The sequence below is a fragment of the Pteropus alecto genome, unplaced genomic scaffold (genome assembly GCF_000325575.1).
Source record: "Pteropus alecto unplaced genomic scaffold, ASM32557v1 scaffold106, whole genome shotgun sequence".
Classification (NCBI taxonomy): domain Eukaryota; kingdom Metazoa; phylum Chordata; class Mammalia; order Chiroptera; family Pteropodidae; genus Pteropus; species Pteropus alecto.
The window spans coordinates 5,125,314-5,147,578 of record NW_006442103.1 but is presented as its reverse complement, the minus strand read 5'-3'; the positions used below and the strand labels follow the sequence as shown (position 1 = coordinate 5,147,578).

The 22,265-nt window shown below is 37.8% G+C and overlaps 1 protein-coding gene across 6 annotated transcripts in view; it reads right to left on the bottom strand.

Annotated features, from left to right (window-relative positions):
* The window catches only part of CDC14A (cell division cycle 14A), a 133,471-nt gene that overhangs the window by 69,998 nt on the left and 41,208 nt on the right, over positions 1–22,265 (bottom strand). For all 6 annotated transcript variants that reach the window (XM_015595556.2, XM_025052222.1, XM_015595555.2 and 3 more), the window contains one exon: positions 12,650–12,729. In XM_015595556.2, coding sequence (XP_015451042.1) covers positions 12,650–12,729 — 80 coding nt within the window. The remainder of the gene's footprint in view (positions 1–12,649; positions 12,730–22,265) is intronic.

Below are 22,265 nucleotides of genomic sequence, written 5' to 3'. Positions count from 1 at the left end.
AATATTAGAATTGGAGGTGCTCTTTATTCTCTCAAGTACATCTTCTTCACTCCTAGACTCAGCTAAACAAATTCACAAATGTAGCTGTCAGAAAAAACTCCAGACCCAGTCTTTCTGAAACCGTCTGCAAAGTATAGTGAGACTATCATGTCATCTCTTGTCCTATCACACAACCACAATTTTCACCAAGGACTGAAAAGAGCTCTGGTGACTTGGTGATCAAATCTGCAGATCTGAGAGTTAAGGGAGAGTTAAAATGCCATCTGACAGAATCAGGATACAAAGCAGTCACAACAGGCTAGAAAAACAGGCAGAAGTTTACAAACCGAAATATATAATAAAGGATGCAATAAAATTAAGTTACATCGTCAGGGCTGGGGAAAAAAGATGAAACACTGTTTTTGAACCCCCACTATGCTCGGTAATTTAGATGCATTAGCACATTTAATCCTCATGACAGTTCCATGAAATCAGTAGGTCCCAAAACCTGCACCCATTACTGGGCAAGAGAGAAATGGCTTATTAGGGGCACCTGGCTCATACATAGTCAAAAGTGAAGGGACACATAAACATGCTACATACTCTCAATGGCAGGGGTCGGGAGAGAAAGAAAAAGTAAAGGCAACAGATGAACCCAGGTATCTACTAAAACCCCGCTAAGAGAATTTTAAAAGGCTTTTTTAAAAAATGGAATTGACAAGGTCAGGGAAAATAAGAGAGCAGACAATAGCAATAATAATTCTGAAAGCTGGAAATCAGATGAGTAGTAATAAATTAGAAGACCAAGAAAACTGAATACTAAAGTTGACAGTGGACAAATCAGAGAATTAACCCAATTAATACAAGATAATTCTCAAAAGGCACAGGAATTGTCAGCACTGGGTTCTTCTGGAAGTGAGAATGAAGGAAATGACTAAAATAAGACAAAGTCCATTAAAAGCTGAGAGATTTTACTCTATAAAAGCAACATATCTCCCCTTTTATAGATTACCTTCCATTTTATAAATCAATCTTCCCTGTGGATTTGTCCTTAACTACCCAATATAGTTAGGACCTTCTGAAAATAGAATGGTTGGCCCTGGAAGGCAGCGAGATACGTGCCCCACACACTGTTCAAGTTTGAATTGGAAGATGGCTAGTGAAGACTATTGTTCACCTACATAGTTCTATGAAACGGATGTCGCATTGGGAAAACACCAGGCTCTATTAACCTCAGAAGACCCTTCCTACTCTGAAACTCTATCGTTATTTAACGTAATTGATGATCCTTTTTCCTCTCCATCTCTCTCTCCTGGATCCTTCCCAACAGAATTTAAACACCTTAAAAGCTCTATCATCTTTAAAAGAAAAGACCATCCAAAACTTTTTGACTCTACATCTCCCTTCCACCACCGTCCTCTTTAAAACAAGACTTCTCTAAAGACTACTCCTGCCTCCGTTTTCTCTCTCATATCTTAACCTCCTCCACGCCAGACACATTTCTCACCAAGCTCACCAATGATCTCCAGATTGCTACACCCAGGGGACTTTTTTTTTTTTAATTGAGATAAAACTCACTATTGTGGCTTTTTAAAGTGTACACTTCAGTAATTTTTGATGTATTCACAGTTCACGTCACCACTAATTCCAAAACATTTTTATCACCCCATAAAGAAACTCTGTCACTAATTGCAATAGCTCTCCAATCCTCCTGCCCCTCTACTCTCCACTCCTGTCAATTACTAATCTACCTTCTGCCTTTTCAGATGTGGTTATTCTAAGCCCAGGGACCATTCTGCAAGCGTCATTTTAATTTAATATGCAACAAGTAACTCTCTCCTTTGAATACTCTCTCGACTTGGTCCCTGGATTCTTCTTGTACTTCTCTAAACGCTATTCCTTCCCAATCTCCTTTGCATAGTCATCCTTCACCCCTAGTCTTTAAAAGTTAGAGTTTCTCAAGGTTCAGTTTCAGACTCAAACAATTCTCACTCCATATTCTCCCTAAATGAGGGGCTCTCACTTTCTCCTGGGCGGTTCCTTAAAATACAGAAGGCTGAGCCCTATCTGAGTTTCTGATTTAATAGTTTTGGGGCAGGGCCTGAGAATTTGCATTTCTAACAAGTTTCCAGGTGGTACTGATGCTGCTGGTAGGGGACCATATTTTGAGAACCAATGCCCTACACAATCTCATCTACATAAATTACCATCTATCTGCCAATAATCCTCAAATTTATCTCTCTAACACAAACTCCCTAAAACTCCAAAACAGTACAGCCAACCACAATTGTGACACTTCCATTTGGGTGTCTTAAGGCATCTCAAGCTCATTGTGTTAGAAGATTCTCTTGACTCTGCCCCCACTACAAAACAATAATGACAACAATAATAATCCAGTCCTCCAGCCCTCCGTAGCTCCTGCTAGAATCCAGAAGTGCCTCCATCTCATTCTCTCATCCTACCAGTCTTTATGCCCCATAGTTTTTCCCTCTAAAATGTCTCTTACGTGCAGTTCCGCTGCCACCTCTCATGCAGACTGCTGCAGTAGCCTTCCTAATCCACTCTTAGCCTTTCTAGTCAGTTTTCTTCCCTGCAGCCAGTGTGACATTTTTAAAAGACAAATATGATCCCGTCACTTCTACTGCAACCCTACACTGACTTCCAATTGCTCTCAGGGGGAAGTTCAAATCCTCATCTCTAATACAACACCATGTGGTATCTGGTCCTTCCTGCCTCTCCAGCATCCTCCTCACCTTATGCCCCCCTCACAGTCTGTGCCCTTCATAGTGGCCTTCCCTGAGCCCCTCGGATGGGACACTCTGCTCTCACCACAGGACCTTTGCTCCTGCTCATCATAGTTTCTCCTCCTCACCTTTGCCTACATTACGCAACTTATCCTCTCAGCTCAAAGATCACTTGTCTCAGAGGAAAAAGTTCCAACCCCACCCTGGCAATATCAGGTCCCTGAATTCCTTTTTCCTTTGGACTTAACTATAGTTTGACAATGAATCCTGGTATGCTTATTTGATTCCCTGCCTTTGTATGGGAGTCCTGGAGAAAGTACAACCTATACATTTTTTTACTCATCACTGTCTCCCTAGTACCTAACACAGTGCCTGACACAAAACAGATATTCAATAAAAGTTTGCAAATAAACATCTAAATTAAATAAAGGAACTTGGGAGCTCATCCCAAAAAATTTTTCTATACTATTCTATGGCCACTTTTGTTAACTCGATAGCTTAATACCTCGATCCTCACTAGCAAGAACAGCTTTCTTTGCATTAACCCACAATCCCTTCTGCCCATTTAATATCATTTCCTTCTGTTCTCTTTGCCAGAGTAGTAATCAAATAGAGCTAAAAGCAGTAATACTCAAAGTAGTTTCCTCTTCCTTTGCCACTTGATATTAAATACAGTTTTATTTTAACCCAGACACCTTAGAGAAGCTACAAAGAGCTTTTAGAATTTAAATCATTATATTAATGTGCTATAAAGCTTTAAACTCCCACCGTTTTTATGGCAGTTCTCAATTGTTTCCTTAATTCCTGGTTTGCTTTTTCACTCATTCATCCAAGCATTCACTCATTCGTATTTATTGAGCCAAATATTCACTGAGTTTAATAAGAGTATATGTTGTATTTTTCCATCTCTCTCATAAAGGACCACTGAAATCCCACACACTTTGAGAGGGAAAGTCTGCACCCCTTTCCTGTCTGGAAAAACTACAGCTCTTACACTTATCTGTCATGATAGCTTTACCATGTATTGCATTACTCTCTTAAACCAGTAAACTTGAGGCTGTTCTTCATTCAAGAGATAAGGTAATACCCCAAACACCCAGGGTTTCTAATCTTTCATCTCTGCTTTAGAATAAATCATGTGTCTCTAACCCCCAAAACAGAAGACTAGCGTTACAGCCAACCGCTGTCTAAAGATATCCAAATACAAAGTTAGCTCAATCTCATGCTTGACCACCTATACTCCATCCATCCTGACAATTCTATCTTCTTAAATGTGACTTCTAACATAATCGTCAACTGAACCATAAAGTTATTATGAAGTGATTATAAGAATCCACATAACTATAACATTGGGAGGGGCTGGAAGTTACTAAACAGTAACTTGAATGAAAAACTAAACGAATGAATATTTGAATAGATGGAGCAACTGGGAATTTTGTTTGCTTATTTTTATGTTTTTGCATTTATTTTGCAGAGAAGCGGTAGAAGAAAAATTAAATTTAAAAAAATTGTAATCACCATCCATAATTAGATAAAAAGAGAAAAGCGCCTGATTCGTTCTTGCTCTAGAGCTGTCTCCCTACAGGCTCTCAAGAGTCAATTGTTAAATATTCAAAAATTCGAGAGCCCAAATCAGCATTGGTGGAAATATTTACGCAACAGGAACTGGCAAACACTTTTTACTTACTGAGCCAGGTTACCTATGCAGCACGGCCTGTGACCTAAGAATTTAAGAAATTACTCAGAATACAGCAACCTTGTACATGTTAACAATGAGGAGATGAAATCAGAGATGAAAGAATATATTTACACAAAACAGTAAGAAAGCATTTCTGGTAACAGAGTTGTTTGAAATGAAGAAAGAATGAAGAACAGAGGCATGGTGTTTACAATGTGGAGACTACACTAAATAAAAAAGAAATATCGAGAATGACCATGATCTACATATGTCTTGATTCCATGATTCCCCATAAATTCTCTGGAGAGCAGGTAGTTAGGAGGTATGCAAATACCTGCAGAGCAAAGGGTTGGAAAGCATCTCAGAAGCCAGTGAAGCACCCTTCCAAGCACCGAACTAAATCCCATCTACCAAATTACCACAAGATGATGAGCTTCTTAAGGACAGAGAATGTGACCTTGGTGTCTGTACACCCAAAGTCTAGTTCAGTGCTGGGCACATGTCTATGTTGTAGATGTTGAGTGAATGAGTGAGTGAATGAATAAAATAATGAATAAATGATCATTACTAAAAGATCATTCAACTTATGCCTGAACAAGTCTAGTGGCTGAGAACTACTGACCTTTCAAAGCGAAACATATAAAAACCATCTTTAATCATCATAAACTATGTACAATAACGAAAACATAATCTCCATCATTGCTGTCCAATAGAAAAATAATGCCATCCACAGAAGAGCCACATCATATAATTTTAAATTTTTTCATAACTGTAATAAAATTAAGTAAAAAGAAATTTTATTAATTTTAATATATTTTATGTAATATCTGAAATATTACCATTTCAAGAAGTAATCAACATAATTATAAGTAAGGTATTTTACTTTTTTTACACTAAATCTTTGAAATCCAATGTATATTTTAAAGTTACAGTCTCTTTCAGTTTAAAGAAATGTCAAGTGCTCAACAGCACATTTAGCTAGTAGCTACAGTACTAGAGAGTTCAACCCTAGACTATATTGTATTAATATCTGGGAAGTAGATAATGGCCCAAAATACTTCACACAATTTCCAAAGTACACCTCACTTACAGTCTTTGAACAAATCTATTACATATATGTACCAGCTCCAGGGAAAATAAAGAGCTGATTGTTTATATCATCTAGACCTACAAGATAAAAATGTATTTGATCAGAATTAGAGGGAAGAACAAAGCTATCTCCCGCTCATGAAAGAGCAACATCAAATGACTTCATGGGCCAGAGCCAAAAGCTGAGCACACCAGTACCTAACAAAATGGAACACACAACCTCCTGCTTTTCAGATTTAATGCAAAGCTATACACTAATCACACTTTGTTCATCTAAGAAACAGAGATATGTGAAAATTCATTTCTAAGTCGTGGTTTAAAAGGTCACGTAAAGCCAGAATAGAATCTGTCCAGAAAAACAGCCCAATGGCTGTGCACTGGGCCTTCATGAGCACCTGAGTGCCACCCATTTAACTACATTAATTTTGCTATAAAGATAAAATGAATAGCAAATTGGTTTTGACTCAGGTATTGAAAATAAGACCTTCACATAATAGGCATTCAACAAAATAACTATTCGTTAACATAAATGATTGCAATTTTGTTCCAAACCATCTTTATCAACTAAGGCTGGCTACTGGATATGTAGTATAAAGAGTACAAAAGTGTGGCACTGGCCTTTTGATAGGGGTTCAGTGACACTGATCTGAAACTATAAAACTAAAAATAAAAAAAGTAGTCTGAGCCAATTTTTACAACTAAAACCACTGAATCACCGCTGTGTTCTAAAATAAAGATAGAAAGAAAGAAAGAAAGAAAGAAAGAAAGAAAGAAAGAAAGAAAGAAAGAAAGAAAGAAAGATTATAGATAGCTAGATAGCTAGCTAGATAGCTAGATAGATAGACAGACAGACATAATTCACCTCCTTATGTGCATTTAGTGGGTCTTAGAAACCCTAACAGTTGTTGCTCTTCTCAGATCCTGTATAGTGGTGCTTATTTACCACTTTAACAAGAAAAATCTGATAAAGAGTCTGCTTTTCATGGTGGTCCAAGTTACTTAATACACCCCACTGCTGAAAATGAGTTAACAGTTTGGACTAGATAAGCCATCAATTTCCATCTATTTTTAACACTCAGAAAACTGGCACATCCTTAATATTCAACACTAATGCATATCTTTTCCCATCATAACGAGCATCCAAAACAAAGTTTTAGTAAAGATCCGTGGGGGCAGATACGACTCCAAAGATCAACACTGAGAAGCCCAGAAGTGGCCATCATGAAGAAAAATTGAGAAAGGGAAGTCTTAAGAGAGCATAAAATAAATTTTGCTTCTATATTTTTGATACTCAAGAGAAAAAGGATAAGGAGAATTTTCCCTTTGAAGTACAAAGTTAATTGCTAAACAAATTTTGACAAAAATCACAATATCATATTAAACTAACAAATATCTGGTTCAATACTTAATGTACAGAGATATGTTTTATAATAACATCTAACATCTACCAGCACATGTTTACTTGGCTTTAGAAGAAAGGAGGAGGAAACCCAATGCCAAGTTCTCTGTGGTTGACCCCTCTGGGCCTTTGTTAGAGACCTTCAAGTTCTGACTTGCCCAGAGGACCCAGAGTCCTTGCTTCAGAGATTTCTCATTAAGACACAGCCAAGATACAACTTAACTCAGCAACAAGGATATCACTAGGGGTCATCCCCAAACACAACAAACCCCTCCCTTAACATAAACAGTATGGATCCATTTTAATGACAAATGTCCTTAAAGGACTGCTGCCTGCGGGAGGTCTGTGGTCCCTCAGTTAAAGCTTTGCTAAGAGAAAACTTGTATATTGCTGTTCCGAGTAGACAAAATACCACTATTTGATAAACCACCTATTTCTAAGACTCTCAAGCAACAGCACAAAAACAGCTCCACAAATGGCAGTATTTTATTCTAACCTCAAGAGATCCATTTTGTTCTACACAGGTGAGGATCAGGAAATATGTCTCAGAGTTTCAGAACACGAATTCTTCTAGCTCTTAACAGACAATGGGAGGAGTGAGCAGGGATTAGGGATGAGGCATTAAAAATCTGGAGTTAAAATTAAACAGGCTCCTTCATTACTCAGAACCATTCGGAATCTTTAAAATGGAGATGTGCTTTGAGAACATCTCAAATTATTTGATCATTGAATCTTTTTTTTTTTTTCTTTTTTCGCCATAGCCGATTGTATAGAGCAGTAGTAGTTCTGTCTTGGCTTGGCAGCATATTGAAATCATGTAGGTAGTTTTTAGAAATCTCAACATCCAGACTTCACCCTAGACCAATTATATCAGAATGTCTGGGAATAGAATGCAGGCATGAATATTTTTCTAAAGCTTCTCAGACTTTTTAAAACCAACCACATAACTTTGGGAAACACTGACCTATAAATCCTAGCCTCTGCTACAAGTTAAAATAAAACAGTCACACAAAAATGCATTCCTGGGCTATCCAGGAAGAGATCTGCAAAATAAATAAATAAATAAACAAACAAACAAACTAACTAACTAACTAACTAACTAACTAACTGGCGATATGACATCCAACATCCAACCAGCTTTATCTCATTGGATGTCAGCACAGCACCCTAGTCATTATTTTTCCCGTCATACTTTCTGCATTTGTCTTCCAAACTGAGATCTTGGGTATTGTTTATTGTCTGTACAGTCTTATAGTTTTATTCCACATTTAATTTTATATGTCACAGAAAAATTGCTTTTTTTCATATTTATGAATCATCAATACCAAAAACACGTACCAAGATGATACATATGGACCAATAAACAAAGAAAGAAATTTAAAAGCAAAAAGGAGAGCGATTTAAATTGGTTATCTTTTCAATTTGTGAGACAGAGTTTTCACAAATGCCGTTTTATGAACACCAAAGAATGCAGATTTGAAAACCGCTGCCATTGACTGCCAAGAAAACAATCTGGGAATAGCACAAAGGGTCGGTGGTCTCGTGGGACCTTATACAGCTGAAATTAATATGACTCTGTGGGATGATGGGTCAATGATACAGACTATAAATTTGGTAGTACACTGAAAGGAAGAGAAACTAAAAAGCTTTATACCAGGCTTGCCAATTCAAACTCTGCGGACTCTGGCCCCAGACCTGAAAGGCCCCTTGTTCCCTTGAACATCAATTGCCAAGCCAACACTAAAGATAGGTGGACTCGAAGAATTAGAGTAAGGGAAAAATGCCCTTTGCCTCTAATTTTAATCTAAAGTCACTCTTAATAAACATGTTGGCTAGCGTTAGTACAACTGAAAAGTACAGTTTTTGACAAAACTACTTCACAATTAAATGGAACACCCTAACACTGACTTGCAAACACTAACAACCCAACAAACACTCCTGAGTGTCACACCAAGCCAGAACTTCAACTATCTCTAAAGTCTACAATGTTAAATGTAATCGAGATTAGAAAGTAAATGGGGTTGGGGGTGGGGAATTACATGAAGGTGGTCGAAAGGCACAAACTCCCAGTTATAAGATGAATAAGAACTGGGGATACAATATAAAATGTGATGTTAACACTGCTATGTGGTATATTTGAAAGTTATAAGAGAGTGGATCCTAAAAGTTCTCATCATAAGGGGAAAAAAGCTTGTAATTACATGAAGTGATGGAAACTAACTTATTGTGACAATCATTTTGTAATATATGCATGTCAGGTTATTATGCTGTACACCTTACACTTATACAGTATTATATGCCGGTAATATCTCAATGAAACTGGAAAAAGTAAGAATAGGCAGTAAAGCTATCCAAATCTTTTTTTTAAAGTCTCATCTTCAGAGAATTTTTAATAGGTTAATAGAAAACTATCATTTAAAAACATTTAAGATAAATCCAAATAGAAAAATTCAATCAGGTAGTCCTTTCAGTTATAATAAAGTACCTTCACTGCAAACATCATCTTACATAGTATCCTACCTAACCTGTCATTATAAAAGACAACCTATGCCATACAAATGAAAGATTTCAGCACCTAAAATCAGCACCTGGATTGCTATTCTCCACTTTTCAGCCTAACATGAAAGGCATTCATAGGGCTTACCCCTAACTTCTCCAATCCCCAGTTCTAGGGTTAAACCTCCTTTCTCAGTATTCCCGTAACACCCACTCCTAACACTCATAAAACACTGCTATTGTTTTACGTACTTATACACTTACTAACCACACACGGAGTTCCCCAGAGCAGGTACCTAGCTGTCCTAATTATCTTTCGATCCATAAGACTATTACAGTAACTGGCACAGAAAAAGCAAACAAATGCATGTACGAATTATTCTCTGGCACGCAAATAAGAAAAAAAGCCCAGTCCTGGCCCCCAAGAGAAGACTCAGCCATATGTGGTGGAGAGTCAGTCATGCAAACAAATGATCACAGTACAAGACATTTGCTTTAATGGTGTATGTAGCAAATGTAACGGGGCATGAACAAAATGTAGTGGGGAATTATAGGCAAAGCCTCCCCCAAAAAATGAGGAAACACTTTACAGAAGAGACTGCTCAGATAAATGTTTGTTAGATGAATAAATCTTGAAGAATGTAATTATTTAAATTCACAGTAGCCTTAAACCCCCTTCACTAGAAAGATGCTAAAATTATACAGTACAAACGGGAACATAAGCATTTAGTGACTGAGAGAACATAAAGATATCAACCGCAATTCAACAAGCCTTCAAAATGGTCTTCCTTTTAAAAAAAGACTTTAAACAATAAAGCAATTACACTTAAATGGAAGTTCCTTTAAGGCTTCCAGTTTTTATATAAAAGTGTTAATGCAGCAACAGCAGATTTTTTAAAATCTAGATAATAAAAGTGTAATTTAACAACAAATGGTATAAAATATCTACCAGATAATAGAATCCAGATTACAAACGAAGGCCAAGGCTGACCAGAACCAGCATGAAAATGATTCTTTCTTTTAATTACAGTTGAAATTTAATACAATATTAGTTTCAGGTGTAAAACACAGCGGTTAGACATTTACATAACTTATGAAGGATGATTCTTAAAGATACTGCATTAGCTTTAGTCAGCCTGGACTGTAGACTAAAATCAACTCACAACTTAGCCTTAGGGAAAATTAAGTTTCTTTAGTCAAATTCCAGAAAACTAGTAGTATTTTTTCAATTAAATTCCTCACTAAATTATAAATGCACTACTTTGTCTTATTTTCTTCTTCAAATGTATGGTTTATAAAGAGTATGCATTTAGAAATGCAGCTTAAGATAAATGCAATTCTTGGTGCCTTGAGTTATAAGAAAGATGCAACTGAGAGCTACATTCAAGGTCAAACTGTTAGGGAAATAGGTACCTAAACCAAGGAACATATGCCTCACATTTCTATTAAGCATTCTTTTTTCATATAATGAGTATCCTTATGCAAACAGATTACTAAAATCTCTTTATGACTAACAATAATACTATAATTTTCTTTATAACATTGTCTCAGTTTCTTTCTTCTAAAATACATTTGAGACTATGTGAATTTAAAAAGCAGTAAGTAAAATGATAGGAAATGACCTAAATGTCTACCCATTAGGAACTGGTTAATGCGTTCTTGTACATTATATAGAAATAAGACAGAATGAGGAAAGAAGCTCTCTAGCTACCACTATGAAAAGATATCCAAGATGAGTCAAGTGAAAAAAATTAAGGACGGACTAGTATATGCTACATTTTGTGATAAAAATGGGAAAAATGAGAATGCCTATCTTTATTTGCTTATATGTACATGAAGAAACTCTAAAAGGAATAAACTAATACCAGAAGTAATCCAAAAAAGACTAGAGAGATGAAGAGAAACGATGGGAGAAAGAATTTTTACTGTAAACCTTCTTACATATTTAAAAATTTTTTGAACCAATTTACATTTTCAAATATTTAAATAAAAACAGTTCAGAAAAATAGGCTACAATTGTAACAGTGATGATTTATTTCTATGTTAAGTGGTAACAATATCCGTATTATCTTTTCTTCCATTCTGATCTTCTTAATTATTCAAACATTCTAGCTCTCAGGGAACAAATTAATTACCTAGCACATATAAGCTAAAAATATAACCATGCTTAATAATCTGTCGCTTTTTACCTGCCCTTCGATAGCTAATTAGCTCACACTCTAGATTGCCTGGGGATAGTCTCCTCTCACAGTGAACTTCACCCCTTGATCTCACTAAGGAGACCAAGCACACTAGGCATCGTCTCCCCCATTCCTCCTCCCCGCCTTGAGTCGTAGGGAATCCCTCAACTAATAATGCCCCCTCCTGTGGTCTGAGAAACAGAGGTGAGGATCCTTTGAACCTTAGGATTTAGTCTTAATTTATTCATTCGAATATTTACTAAAAGTAGTTTTAAGTGTCAGGCACTGGGACCTGCCCTCTGTGAGTTTACAGGAGAGCAAGGCTAACAAAGAGGCCTCCTCGATCTTTTCTGATCCTTTCTTTCACTATTGCTGATAATTATATTAGTAACAATAACAAGCAATGCATGTGCTTGTAAGTTTGGACACGCAAAAAGGCAAAAGTATTAGAATCATTCACAACTCTATCAGAGATGACTGTTGTGGGAGTTTTGATGTATGGTCCCTTCTACTTTTTCAACAAGCTCAAGTTTACCCAAATTTTAAAAGGTCTTCTTCAGGTGATACTTACAACATGGTCTTTTCCAACACTAATGAACAGACAACCTTCCTCAGGATGAAAACTAGATTTGTATGTTAAACAGGTGATTTAGGGGCCCCACTAAGCTTCTAGGAAGATACTTACAGAGTCTTATTCTACATCCCCAGCCCCTGATATTCAGTCAGAGCTCAATCAATGCTCAGGAAATGAAAGAATGAATGGATGAATCAATGATGTAGATTACTGAAATCTAACAAATTACTAGCTCATAAATCAGGCACTCTTTGTGCTTAACCTGTCAAGATAAAAAAAAAAAGGATTTAAGGAAAAAAATTAATTCCTCAAAGGAGAAAGCTAATTTGTCTTAGTTACTAGATAGGGAGAAAAAAACTCTGCAAAAAGGAAATAATATAAATGACTACCTCATTTCATTCTACATAACATCTTGGTCACAGACTTAAAACAATTAACACAATAATCCAACTCTAAAGCAGCGAGCCATCTAGCAAAGTGTTACAGCCCAAGTCTCACAAGCAGTTATACCTGAATGGAAGATAGGGGGAATTGGAGCCAGACAGGAGGGCTCTGTAGGCTTCTTCTGGTGTCTTCTTCAAATAGATTACCTATGACAGATAAATAGCAACACTTAGAATACCATCAAAGAATGACTAAAACTAATTTAATTACTCACCAAACTTGCATTTCACAGCTTCCATTTTGAGAGACAACTGTCATGGTGATAATGCTGATCTTTAGTCAGCAGCCGAGCTGCCAAAATTTCCTTTTCATCTTGTACTACGTGGGCTCCAAAGACCAGTGAGGGCCTCCCTGTCCTTCTGAGAAGATGTACTCTGAGATAATTCAGTGCCTAGTGAATTCCGAAAGACATCTCAGGGTGAGCGCGATACCCGTGGAAGGTCTACCGAGTTCTCTGTTTGCTCTGAGGAAAGCCCATGTTGCTCTCTAAACACTCGAAATCGTAACAAAATGGTTGAAAATGCAGGCACGTAAGAGCATTGGAAAACATATTGGCTTGGCTCTTGATATCAAAGAAACTGAAATTCCTGAGGTCCAACATGACAAACTAATCTTTAAAAAATAAACAAAAGGAGTTCTTAAAACCAGTTAACGAGTTCCATTTAATCAACTTATCGACTATATAATATGTGCCAGGCACTGTATTAGGTAGTGGTGCATCTCTTAATAGAATCTACATTCTTGTGGAGCGAAGACAATAATAAACAACGGAAACGTATAGTTTGAGGTAAGTGCTGGAAAGGAAAGAAACAGGGTCCTGGAACGAGAACAGAGAGGGGCTGCCTGAGGTAAGGCAGTGGGGCAGGGGTCTCTGGAAGGCATGTGGGGTAAGATGACCAGGGAGAGAGCGGTGGGGAGAGCTAAGGGAAAGGAGGAGTAACAGGGCGGGGTCCTTGAGGCGGGAAAGAGCTTCGGGACTCGGACAGAGAGGAGACGCTGCTAGGGCAGGGAAGCGTGGGTGAGCCCGACAGTGGCCGGATGGTGAAGGGCAAAACAAACCCTGGGGAGAGTCTGGTTTTATTCCAAGTGCAATTTAGTGTTTTAATTCTGAGCTGAAGGCACTGGTCCTTTTCCTCTATAGCTTGAATCAAATTTGATTCCTAAAATATCTTCTCCCTGGAATTAATGGCATTATTTCCCTAACATGTCCCAACATCAGAACCCTATGCAATTCAATGACAAGAATGGCAGAGTCTCAGTTCTTACTAAGTAGGGTTTTCCTCTCTACTTACAACATTTCTTTGAGCTTTAAGCTATACCACTAGCAATATATTACACATATTTAAAAATTAATACTTTTAGGAATAGAAAACACCTCAATTTTGAATTCTCTAAAGAAAAAAAACTAAAATAAACACATAAAAATATACTTCTAACTTTAGTAAGCAAGCTCCACATTCATTTGACAAGTAAACATGAAGGTCTGATGAAGCACCTACCAACCAAAGCAAATATAATAAATGAGGGAAAATGAAACCACTGTAAGAGAATAATCTAGATATGAGGCCCAGACTCTACAAAGGAATCACATCTTGAGTCGCAGCTCAAATAATCACAAAAATCCATTTAAACCAATCCTAGCTTAAAACACGCTTTCAGTAGCCAATATTAAAACAGGACAGCGTCGTACTCTAAAGGGTAGGTTATATAATACAAATAGAGCTGGTTACAAAGCAGTGATTTTAAAGCCCAAAGATGCTGCTGTCTTTGAAAGCTGACTACGCCTACTAAAAGGGAAAGCTGCTTGGAGAAAGCTTCTGTGTTTGGATTAGATAATTAAAGCTTCTACAACAACCTTTGAAAAGCAAAAATACACTTCCCACCTCAGGAGCAATTACATTAATTCCCTTCCATTTTGACGCAGTCGCAGCCCTTGTGCAGGCGAGAGGCAGCGGCCCACATGAAATACCCTTTAGACCGGCCCCCCCACAGGGCTTCGCTGCTCATCTCACCTGCGTGACTCAGCACGCAGGACCCACACTCTCACACTGTAAGATGAGAGTCTCTGTTTTTATTTTTATCCCAGAGCTAAATTATTAATAAGTGCAAACTGAAACCCAACAGAGGCCATCTAAATTCCAGGAAGATTCCAGGGACAGGTAGAAGCAATGACCTTTTACCTGTCCCTGGAATCTTCCTGGAATTTAGATGGCAGGCACGCAGGAGAGTGGTGACATGCTCTCATAAATGAAGGCAGTGCCGAATGTATATGTGCTGGGGTCATTAAAATACCAAATTCCATTTTTCCAGGAGAAAATACGTCATGGATTCTTACATCAGAACTTCCTAGACATGTCTCTTATTAAAAAGAGAAAGAGCCAGGCAAATGAGGCCTGAGAGATCTCGGAAGGAAGCAACGCTTAATTTAAGCCTTGCCATTGAGAAATACGAAGCTCAGAAGGTGAGGGATTCTCCAACTCCCACTGCTGCTTTGGAGCAGAGTCAGAATCCCAGCCCAGGTCTGACTCCAAAGCCACAGTAACTCTATACTTCGCATCTGCTTGAAAATACATACGCAGGCGACAGAAGTGCAAACCTGAGAAAAAAGGTCCCTACTCTTCCAAATTCCTAAATGCCATTGCACTTGACTTTAAAAATTAGGTGACTTCACACTGTTGACAGTAGTTGTGCCTAAGAAACAGGGCCACGTTTCGTGTGTTTTGTACAGACATGTATTAATTCGTTTTTTTTTAAATGTGGAGTAACTGAATAGTTATGAAATGTTAAATGTATACTTACTAAAAGTAAAACCTATATTTAACAAACACTCAAAAATTTGTTACCAGATATTCTAATATTTCTAAAAAATTTTGTGAATAAAATTAATTGCAAAGTATCTTCTAAATATCCTGATTTTCCTTTTCTACTTCTCAGGAAAAAAAAAATATGCTGTCTACTCTTCTCATTAGATATTAACATATATAAATCCAAACTGGAAGAATCTTCCCAAACCTTTGACTGATAAAACTTATTTATCACTAGAACAGTGAGTATTTACACATCACTTATATGAAATTGCCCTATTCTTGCCATGAAGTTCTAGAAACTTTCTCAATAAATAGCATTTGACATATACTTTCGTATTTTCAACTGACTAGAAGTCCAATGATTAAAGTGGTTTTTTTCTGCTTAAATAACTTTGATGCCAGGTACTAAAAGTCCAAATACTCAACACAATTTCTTTAATAAAAGATTCTTAAAGAGCCAACGTTCCTATATTTATATATAATAGTTATGAGGCTTTTATTTAACAACATAATTAAAACTATAGTACTACAAGCTAGCGTAATAAATATTGTTTATCAATAAACCAATGTTTCCCAAACTCAATTATGCATCCACTTCCCCACTTCTGCCACCACATGTAGCACGATGTGCTGACATTTCTCTTTAAATACACACTCTCTTTTAAGTTAAATTAATTTATTCTAAAGTGTTTCATATCATTGTTATCAATGGAAAACCAGTATCACTTGCATAGTCTACACATAAATGAATATTAAATTACAAAACTCTTAAAATTTAAAAATGTTTGTGTTTACCACAAACGGAGAAGCAATATAATGAATATCAAGTTTGGACTAATTTTATAGAAACAACAGACCAACTTGGTAAATTAAATAAAATCCTCTTAGAATTAATCTGCAAATATTTCTAAATCAAATCATCCTCAAAAAGTCCACCCAGGCTTCACCAAGATAAGGTCTCAACCTACCTTTCCAGGTGAATTTGTCATTGTTCCTTAAATAAACTCCATCCTCTAGCCTAGACTCCTCCAACTATTCCCTAAACATCTTTGACACCTGGTATCTGAGGTTTTTTTCTGAAATACTCTCCACAGCATCTCTGCCTATTAAAATTCTTATTGAATTAGACCTCATTTCAAACACCATTTCCACGATGCCTTTCTTCTTTAGCTCAGAATTCCTTCCCTTTACTCCTTAGTAAAGGGACTCTTAAGAGTGATTATGACCATGAGAATGATAATGATCATAAAAACAAAAAAGTTATGTAGTCCGTACTAGTGCCAGGCATTATTCTAAGCACCTTACATAATTCGGCTCATCAATCCTCACAGCCGTCCTGAGGTAGGTTCCTTATTATTCCCATTCCCACTTTACACATGAAATGATAAGAATCGGTTGCTCAGGGTCACAGGGCTAGGGTGCAGTGAGTCAGGCAGTTGGGTGCCCCAGGGCACTCCTAAGCTAGTCCTGATGGGCCCCTCACAGCTCTATTGGGATGAGTTTCCTTTACACTCAAATAGAAAGCTCCTGGAGTGCACTGACCAAGCCTTTCAAACCTTTGTTGACCTTAAAACGCTTCCTGGCAGATAGATGCTCAGTGAGTATATGTTTAATAAATAACTGTTTTAAACATAAGATACTGTGGGGGTCCAGAACGAGCCACCCCAAGATGTGCCTCAGTGGTATACAGGTTACTTAGAGCTAAAGGCAATTTTAGCTTCAGGCGCCAGAGAAACTTCTGTCTCCCTAGTTATACTAGCTAGAAGAATTTTAATTAGGGTCCTTGCCCATAAGAGTGTATCAGAGATATCCTCTTTTGACCTATCTTATAGGACAGGACAAACTTCAATTTACTAAATGTCTGCTCTTCTTATCATCTTGTTATGACCTTTCGAAGCCCCAAAAGCACCTTACCTCATCCCCAGCCCAGGATGTCTTATATTCCTCAGTCCCCATTTGTATCTCTGACTCTCTCATGTATGCAGGATTCCCATGCACAAGAGATTAAGTTTGATTTTCTCTGGTCAATCTGTTTCCTGTTGAGTTGATTATTCAGCCAGCCAAAGGAACCGGAGGAGAGAAAGGGGAATTTTTCCCTTCTCCCACAATCTGAGTACGTCCACCCCAGAGGGTTAATTCAGTTTAATTAGTGAATGAGATTTTTAAAATATGTCACTACGACTTCGGTGGTAATGCCACGGAGGCTGATGAAATTAACTTTCCAAGCCCAGTAGTATGAGAGCATCAGACTAGGCATAGTCAGTTCTTCGGTGATGCACTAACAGAGGGTAAGAAAGAGGCTCTCACTGAAGTGATGAGCTCTCACTCAAGTGATCTGTATTCACTTACAAAAAGTATTTCGAGAGTCAAGGGATACTACCTGACTCAGATTTTCACCCTCTCACTTCCCCTCATCTTTTCTGAAGCTACACTCAGCCACTCCCAGCACCTGATGAAAGGTAGGAAGCAGGAGGTAGGAAGCATAAGACAAGTCCTCAAAGATCCATAGGTATTCACTTAATGCTTGCAATTTGCACAGGAACCTACACACATGTGAGGACGCAGGGGAAGTCTGCAACCTCGATTAGGATTCAGAGATAGTGAAACAAAGGCTCTAAAGGGGAATGGTCTCTGAAGGGACCTGACTCGGCCCGAGCCTTCCTTGCATCCTGGCAGCTTTCAGATGGCCACTTCCTCCCCTTCTTTGGGACCGCGGTTCAGTCACTTTGGCAGGGCAGCCTTCTTTGGCGACCTGATGGGATCAGGCCCCTCATGTTCTCAAAGCTGCCTGTTCTTCTCCTTCCACCTCCTCTCCCAGTTTGCCATTGTGTGTTTCTGTGGTTACTGTAGTCTGTCGCCCTGGCTAGCCTGTAAACTTGAGAGGAGGATTTCTTTGTATCTATAGGACTCAACACTGTATCTGAAGCATAGCACTCACTCAAAAAATGTTTGACTGCTATATGAACAAATAGTGGAGAGAAAGAAGGCATTTTATGTGAGAACAAGCACGACATGGTCACATGATCACAGAACATGGATCATCTATCTAGAGCAGTAGTCCCCAACCTGTTTGGCACCAGGGACGGGTGCTCCTATGAGAATCTAATGCCTGATGATCTGAGGTGGAGCTGAGGTGGTGATGCTAGTGCTGGGGAGTGGCTGCAAATACAGATGAAGTTTTGCTCACTCCGCCCGTTTCCTAACAGGCCCCAGACCAGTACCAGTCCATGGCCCTGGGGTTGGAGACCCCTGATCTAGAAAGTAGGTGACAGAATGTAATATCAGGTACTCCGAGTTCACTGCCAAGCTGCCTGAGTTCTAATCTAGGCTCTTTCACTTATAAGCTATATTACATTAACTGTCTGCTTCCATTTCCTTACCTGTGGGGATAATGACTCCACCTGCCTCATAAGACTGATTGTTGGAAAGATTAAATAAATTAATAATATATGCAAAGTGCTCAGATTTGTATCTAGCACACAGCTCTTCCATAGCGAGGGGCCACAGAAAGGAGATAAACTTTGATCCCCAGATATTTTTTCTCCTCTGTATCCATGTGAATCGGGACCTACAACTGTTGTTATTTCTGACACGTTAGCTCTGAAGCCTGTCCATGGATGCAAACATCGAAACATGAGGTTGTAAACACTCCCCCTGATTGCTATATACAAAAACCGTAACACAGAGACCATCATTTAGTTCAACCCTCTCATTTTAAAGTACAGACATTACCCTGTTCTGCCTTTTCAAATGGCCTCCTGAGTCTCCTGGTTGCCATAGTATCAACAACCATAAAATCAAGGCACTGGCCTGTTTTATCAAGTCCATTGTCAAAATATCAAAAGATCCCTGAAGTGGCCCAAGTTTCCCTCCAAAAAGGTCCATGCAACCTAAAGAGAGCTGATGCTGTACCATTTTTCCTTATGTGAGCTTCTCATGAATTGTTTTTAGGAAAGAAAAGCAATTACGAGTTACCTGCAAAAGATGAACCACAGACGTCCTGGAACGAACATCTAGAAAAATACTATGAGATAAGAAACTCTGCAAATAATTAAAACATAAAATGTCTAAAGTTGCTTCCTGGGCTCCCAGATTTCTTAAATGTCAGGGCACTTAATTTATAAACTGCTTTTTCCTGAAGACAGCATTGTCTTAATTGTCATACACAAAAGCACAAATAAAATGTTTAATTTTATTATTTTTAGCAACATTTTTCTTCTTAATCATTTCCTCCCATTATAACCAGTGACTGAGAAAACAATCCGTATTCAACTTTAAAACTTAAAAAAAAAAAGGAAAATAAGAAAAGGCAAACATTTCTCAAATGTGCACTAATTCTACTTTTGTTCTAATTGCTCACAGAAATAAAAATATTCGGTGTTAAACAATCACTTACAAATTAGGTAAGTCTGATTACAGACCAGGAGTACAACTGAATATGTAAAACAACCTATATTTTATTCAGTCTATTTTAAATCTATTGTACTACACGGTCTAATTAAAACAGAACTAGAATGAATGCATCTTATCTCCCATAGACTTTAACACATTGTAAAAGGAGGTAAGTCATTCTTCCTGTTCTTCAAGATTTTAGTCCATTAGTCATCATAAGACAAGGCATCTGCTTCACAAATATGGAGGCAACCCTAATTATAGAATTAAGACAGACCTGATGGCAGGTCTCTGTCATTGTTGTTTATTTCTGCCCTGAGAATACTTAATCATCTGGCATCCTTCTAAAAACAAGGTCTGAAAATGAGTGAGGTTTTTTTACTTGAGGTGAGGTTTGCTCTGAAATACCCTCATGTGACCTCTTCCCATTTTAATTTGGGATTTGATATACAATGGACTTTATTCTATTTATTTGAGAATTCGTTTAGAATAGAAATACTCTCTCCACCACTCTCCTGGGTGTAATTAGAGTAAAACCGTTGGGAGCTCTTTGATGGGCCATGTAGGAGAACTGCAGACAACACTGGCCACGTGTGTCTTCCCATTTAATTTGATGAGAACCAGAATTTTCATAACCAGCCTGAAAAGATGTTCTTCAGAACTGACAGCTACATGCAGGACAAATCCACATCTTTCGCTAGCAGCGTCTCAGTAACACAGGTTTTTCCTGCCTGAAGAGAGCTCACGTTCCAACACAGACATTGTTGAGCTGGTTGCATCTCAATGAACTAGCCCAGCCCCTTTTAAACAAGCCAAGGAAACACTAAGCCAACGCTCTCAGCACACAGAAGTCTAAAGGAACCCTTTAAAGGGGAAAAGGAGAAAATATTTGTTCCCAAGAAAACCTGAATCCCTAGTCTCACAGAAGCTGAGTCCAAGGCACAGGTCAACATAACACTGGTATGTGTATCATCTATCATTCATTGTCAGGAGGCAGTCTCTGTATAAAACAAAACAAAAAAAACACTTTGCTCCAGAATATCACTTGAATAATACATACTCTCAGATAGAACGGTTTCATGTGAAAAACTCCTTGTGCTGAGTTTCACTGTTTACCTCCAGTTATAGTATGAGATTTCATAAAACCTTTCAAATTTAGAAAGAAAAGTGAAAAAAAGAGAAAAGCATGTTCTTTAAACTAAGGACTGAATTTGATCAAGCTTTGAAGGCAAAGAACCATAACTTCACTGATGATAAAAATGTAGAGAGATTCCACTATAACAGACCAAAAATCAGTGTTTAAATCCTCTTAACACCTATTACCGATTATAGAAAATCTTTAACTTGAAAATAAATTATACCACAAAAGCTTATTTATAAAGGCTAATATTTAGATCTCTGGAAATAATTTCCCAAAAGTAAAATCCTATAGTTGTTAGTTTCCTAGGCTAGTCTAAAAATGATAATGTCCCATATTATCATTAAAATCACATATCTAAAATAAAATGTAGTAGAAAACATTATTTCAAAAACTAAAACGAAATACATAAGTGTGTTTGTTTTTTAAACTACCTTCCCTCAAGAGGGGGTGGGAGGAGGATGAAGAGGGTAAAGGGGGTCAAATAAATGGTGATGGAAGAAGACTAGGCTTCAGGTGGTCAGCACACAATGCAATATACAGACGATGTCTTACAGAACTGTATACCTGAAACTTTCAGTGAATATGCTCATAATGACTTTAACGTGAACCCTGAATTATTTCAAATGTTTATGGGTACTTTATTATAAGTCCCCTTTAGAATGCATTGCTTTCCTCAATATTTGGCATTTTCATTAGGACTGATTCCAAATCCGAGGCAATGGGAGGCAGGGCAAATATGAGAGGAGAAAAATCTTCTTGATGTAACTAAAGGAAAATAATTGAGAAGTGAATAAGGAAGGTCAAAACTTTCTGCACGTATGCAGCTGGAAGACTGACAAACTTGCCAGGGATGGAACCCACCCGGGGTGGGAGAGCAGTAAGACCAAGGTATGGCTGGCTTCCCATGGACTGGTAGCAGCCTAAGATCACCTCGGAGGAAGTAAGGTGGACGAGACAATCCATTGTTTTCATTTTAGTAACTAGAGCATGTACCTGAGGGACCAAAAAAAAAAGCCATCTCATTATTTTTTAAATTGAAGAACTATGTAGGTGAGACGTTATCCAAACTTCTAATACAGAAGCCACACAGCATATGAACTAAACCTCAGATGTAGACTCTCACAGTAACCTGTAAGCTACTATTCTTTGAACCGACTCAAGAATAGAAAACCAACAATGAATACAAACAAAGAACTGGTTGTTCTCTTCCAGTATTTACAAAGAGTTGTTGCTTAGAGAAAGCAGGAGAAACAAGAGCTTTGCACATCAGTCAGGTGTTTGCAGAAAGGATTCTGTGGCATTTTTACTGTATATTAGCCCAAACTATTCAAATATGTGCCAC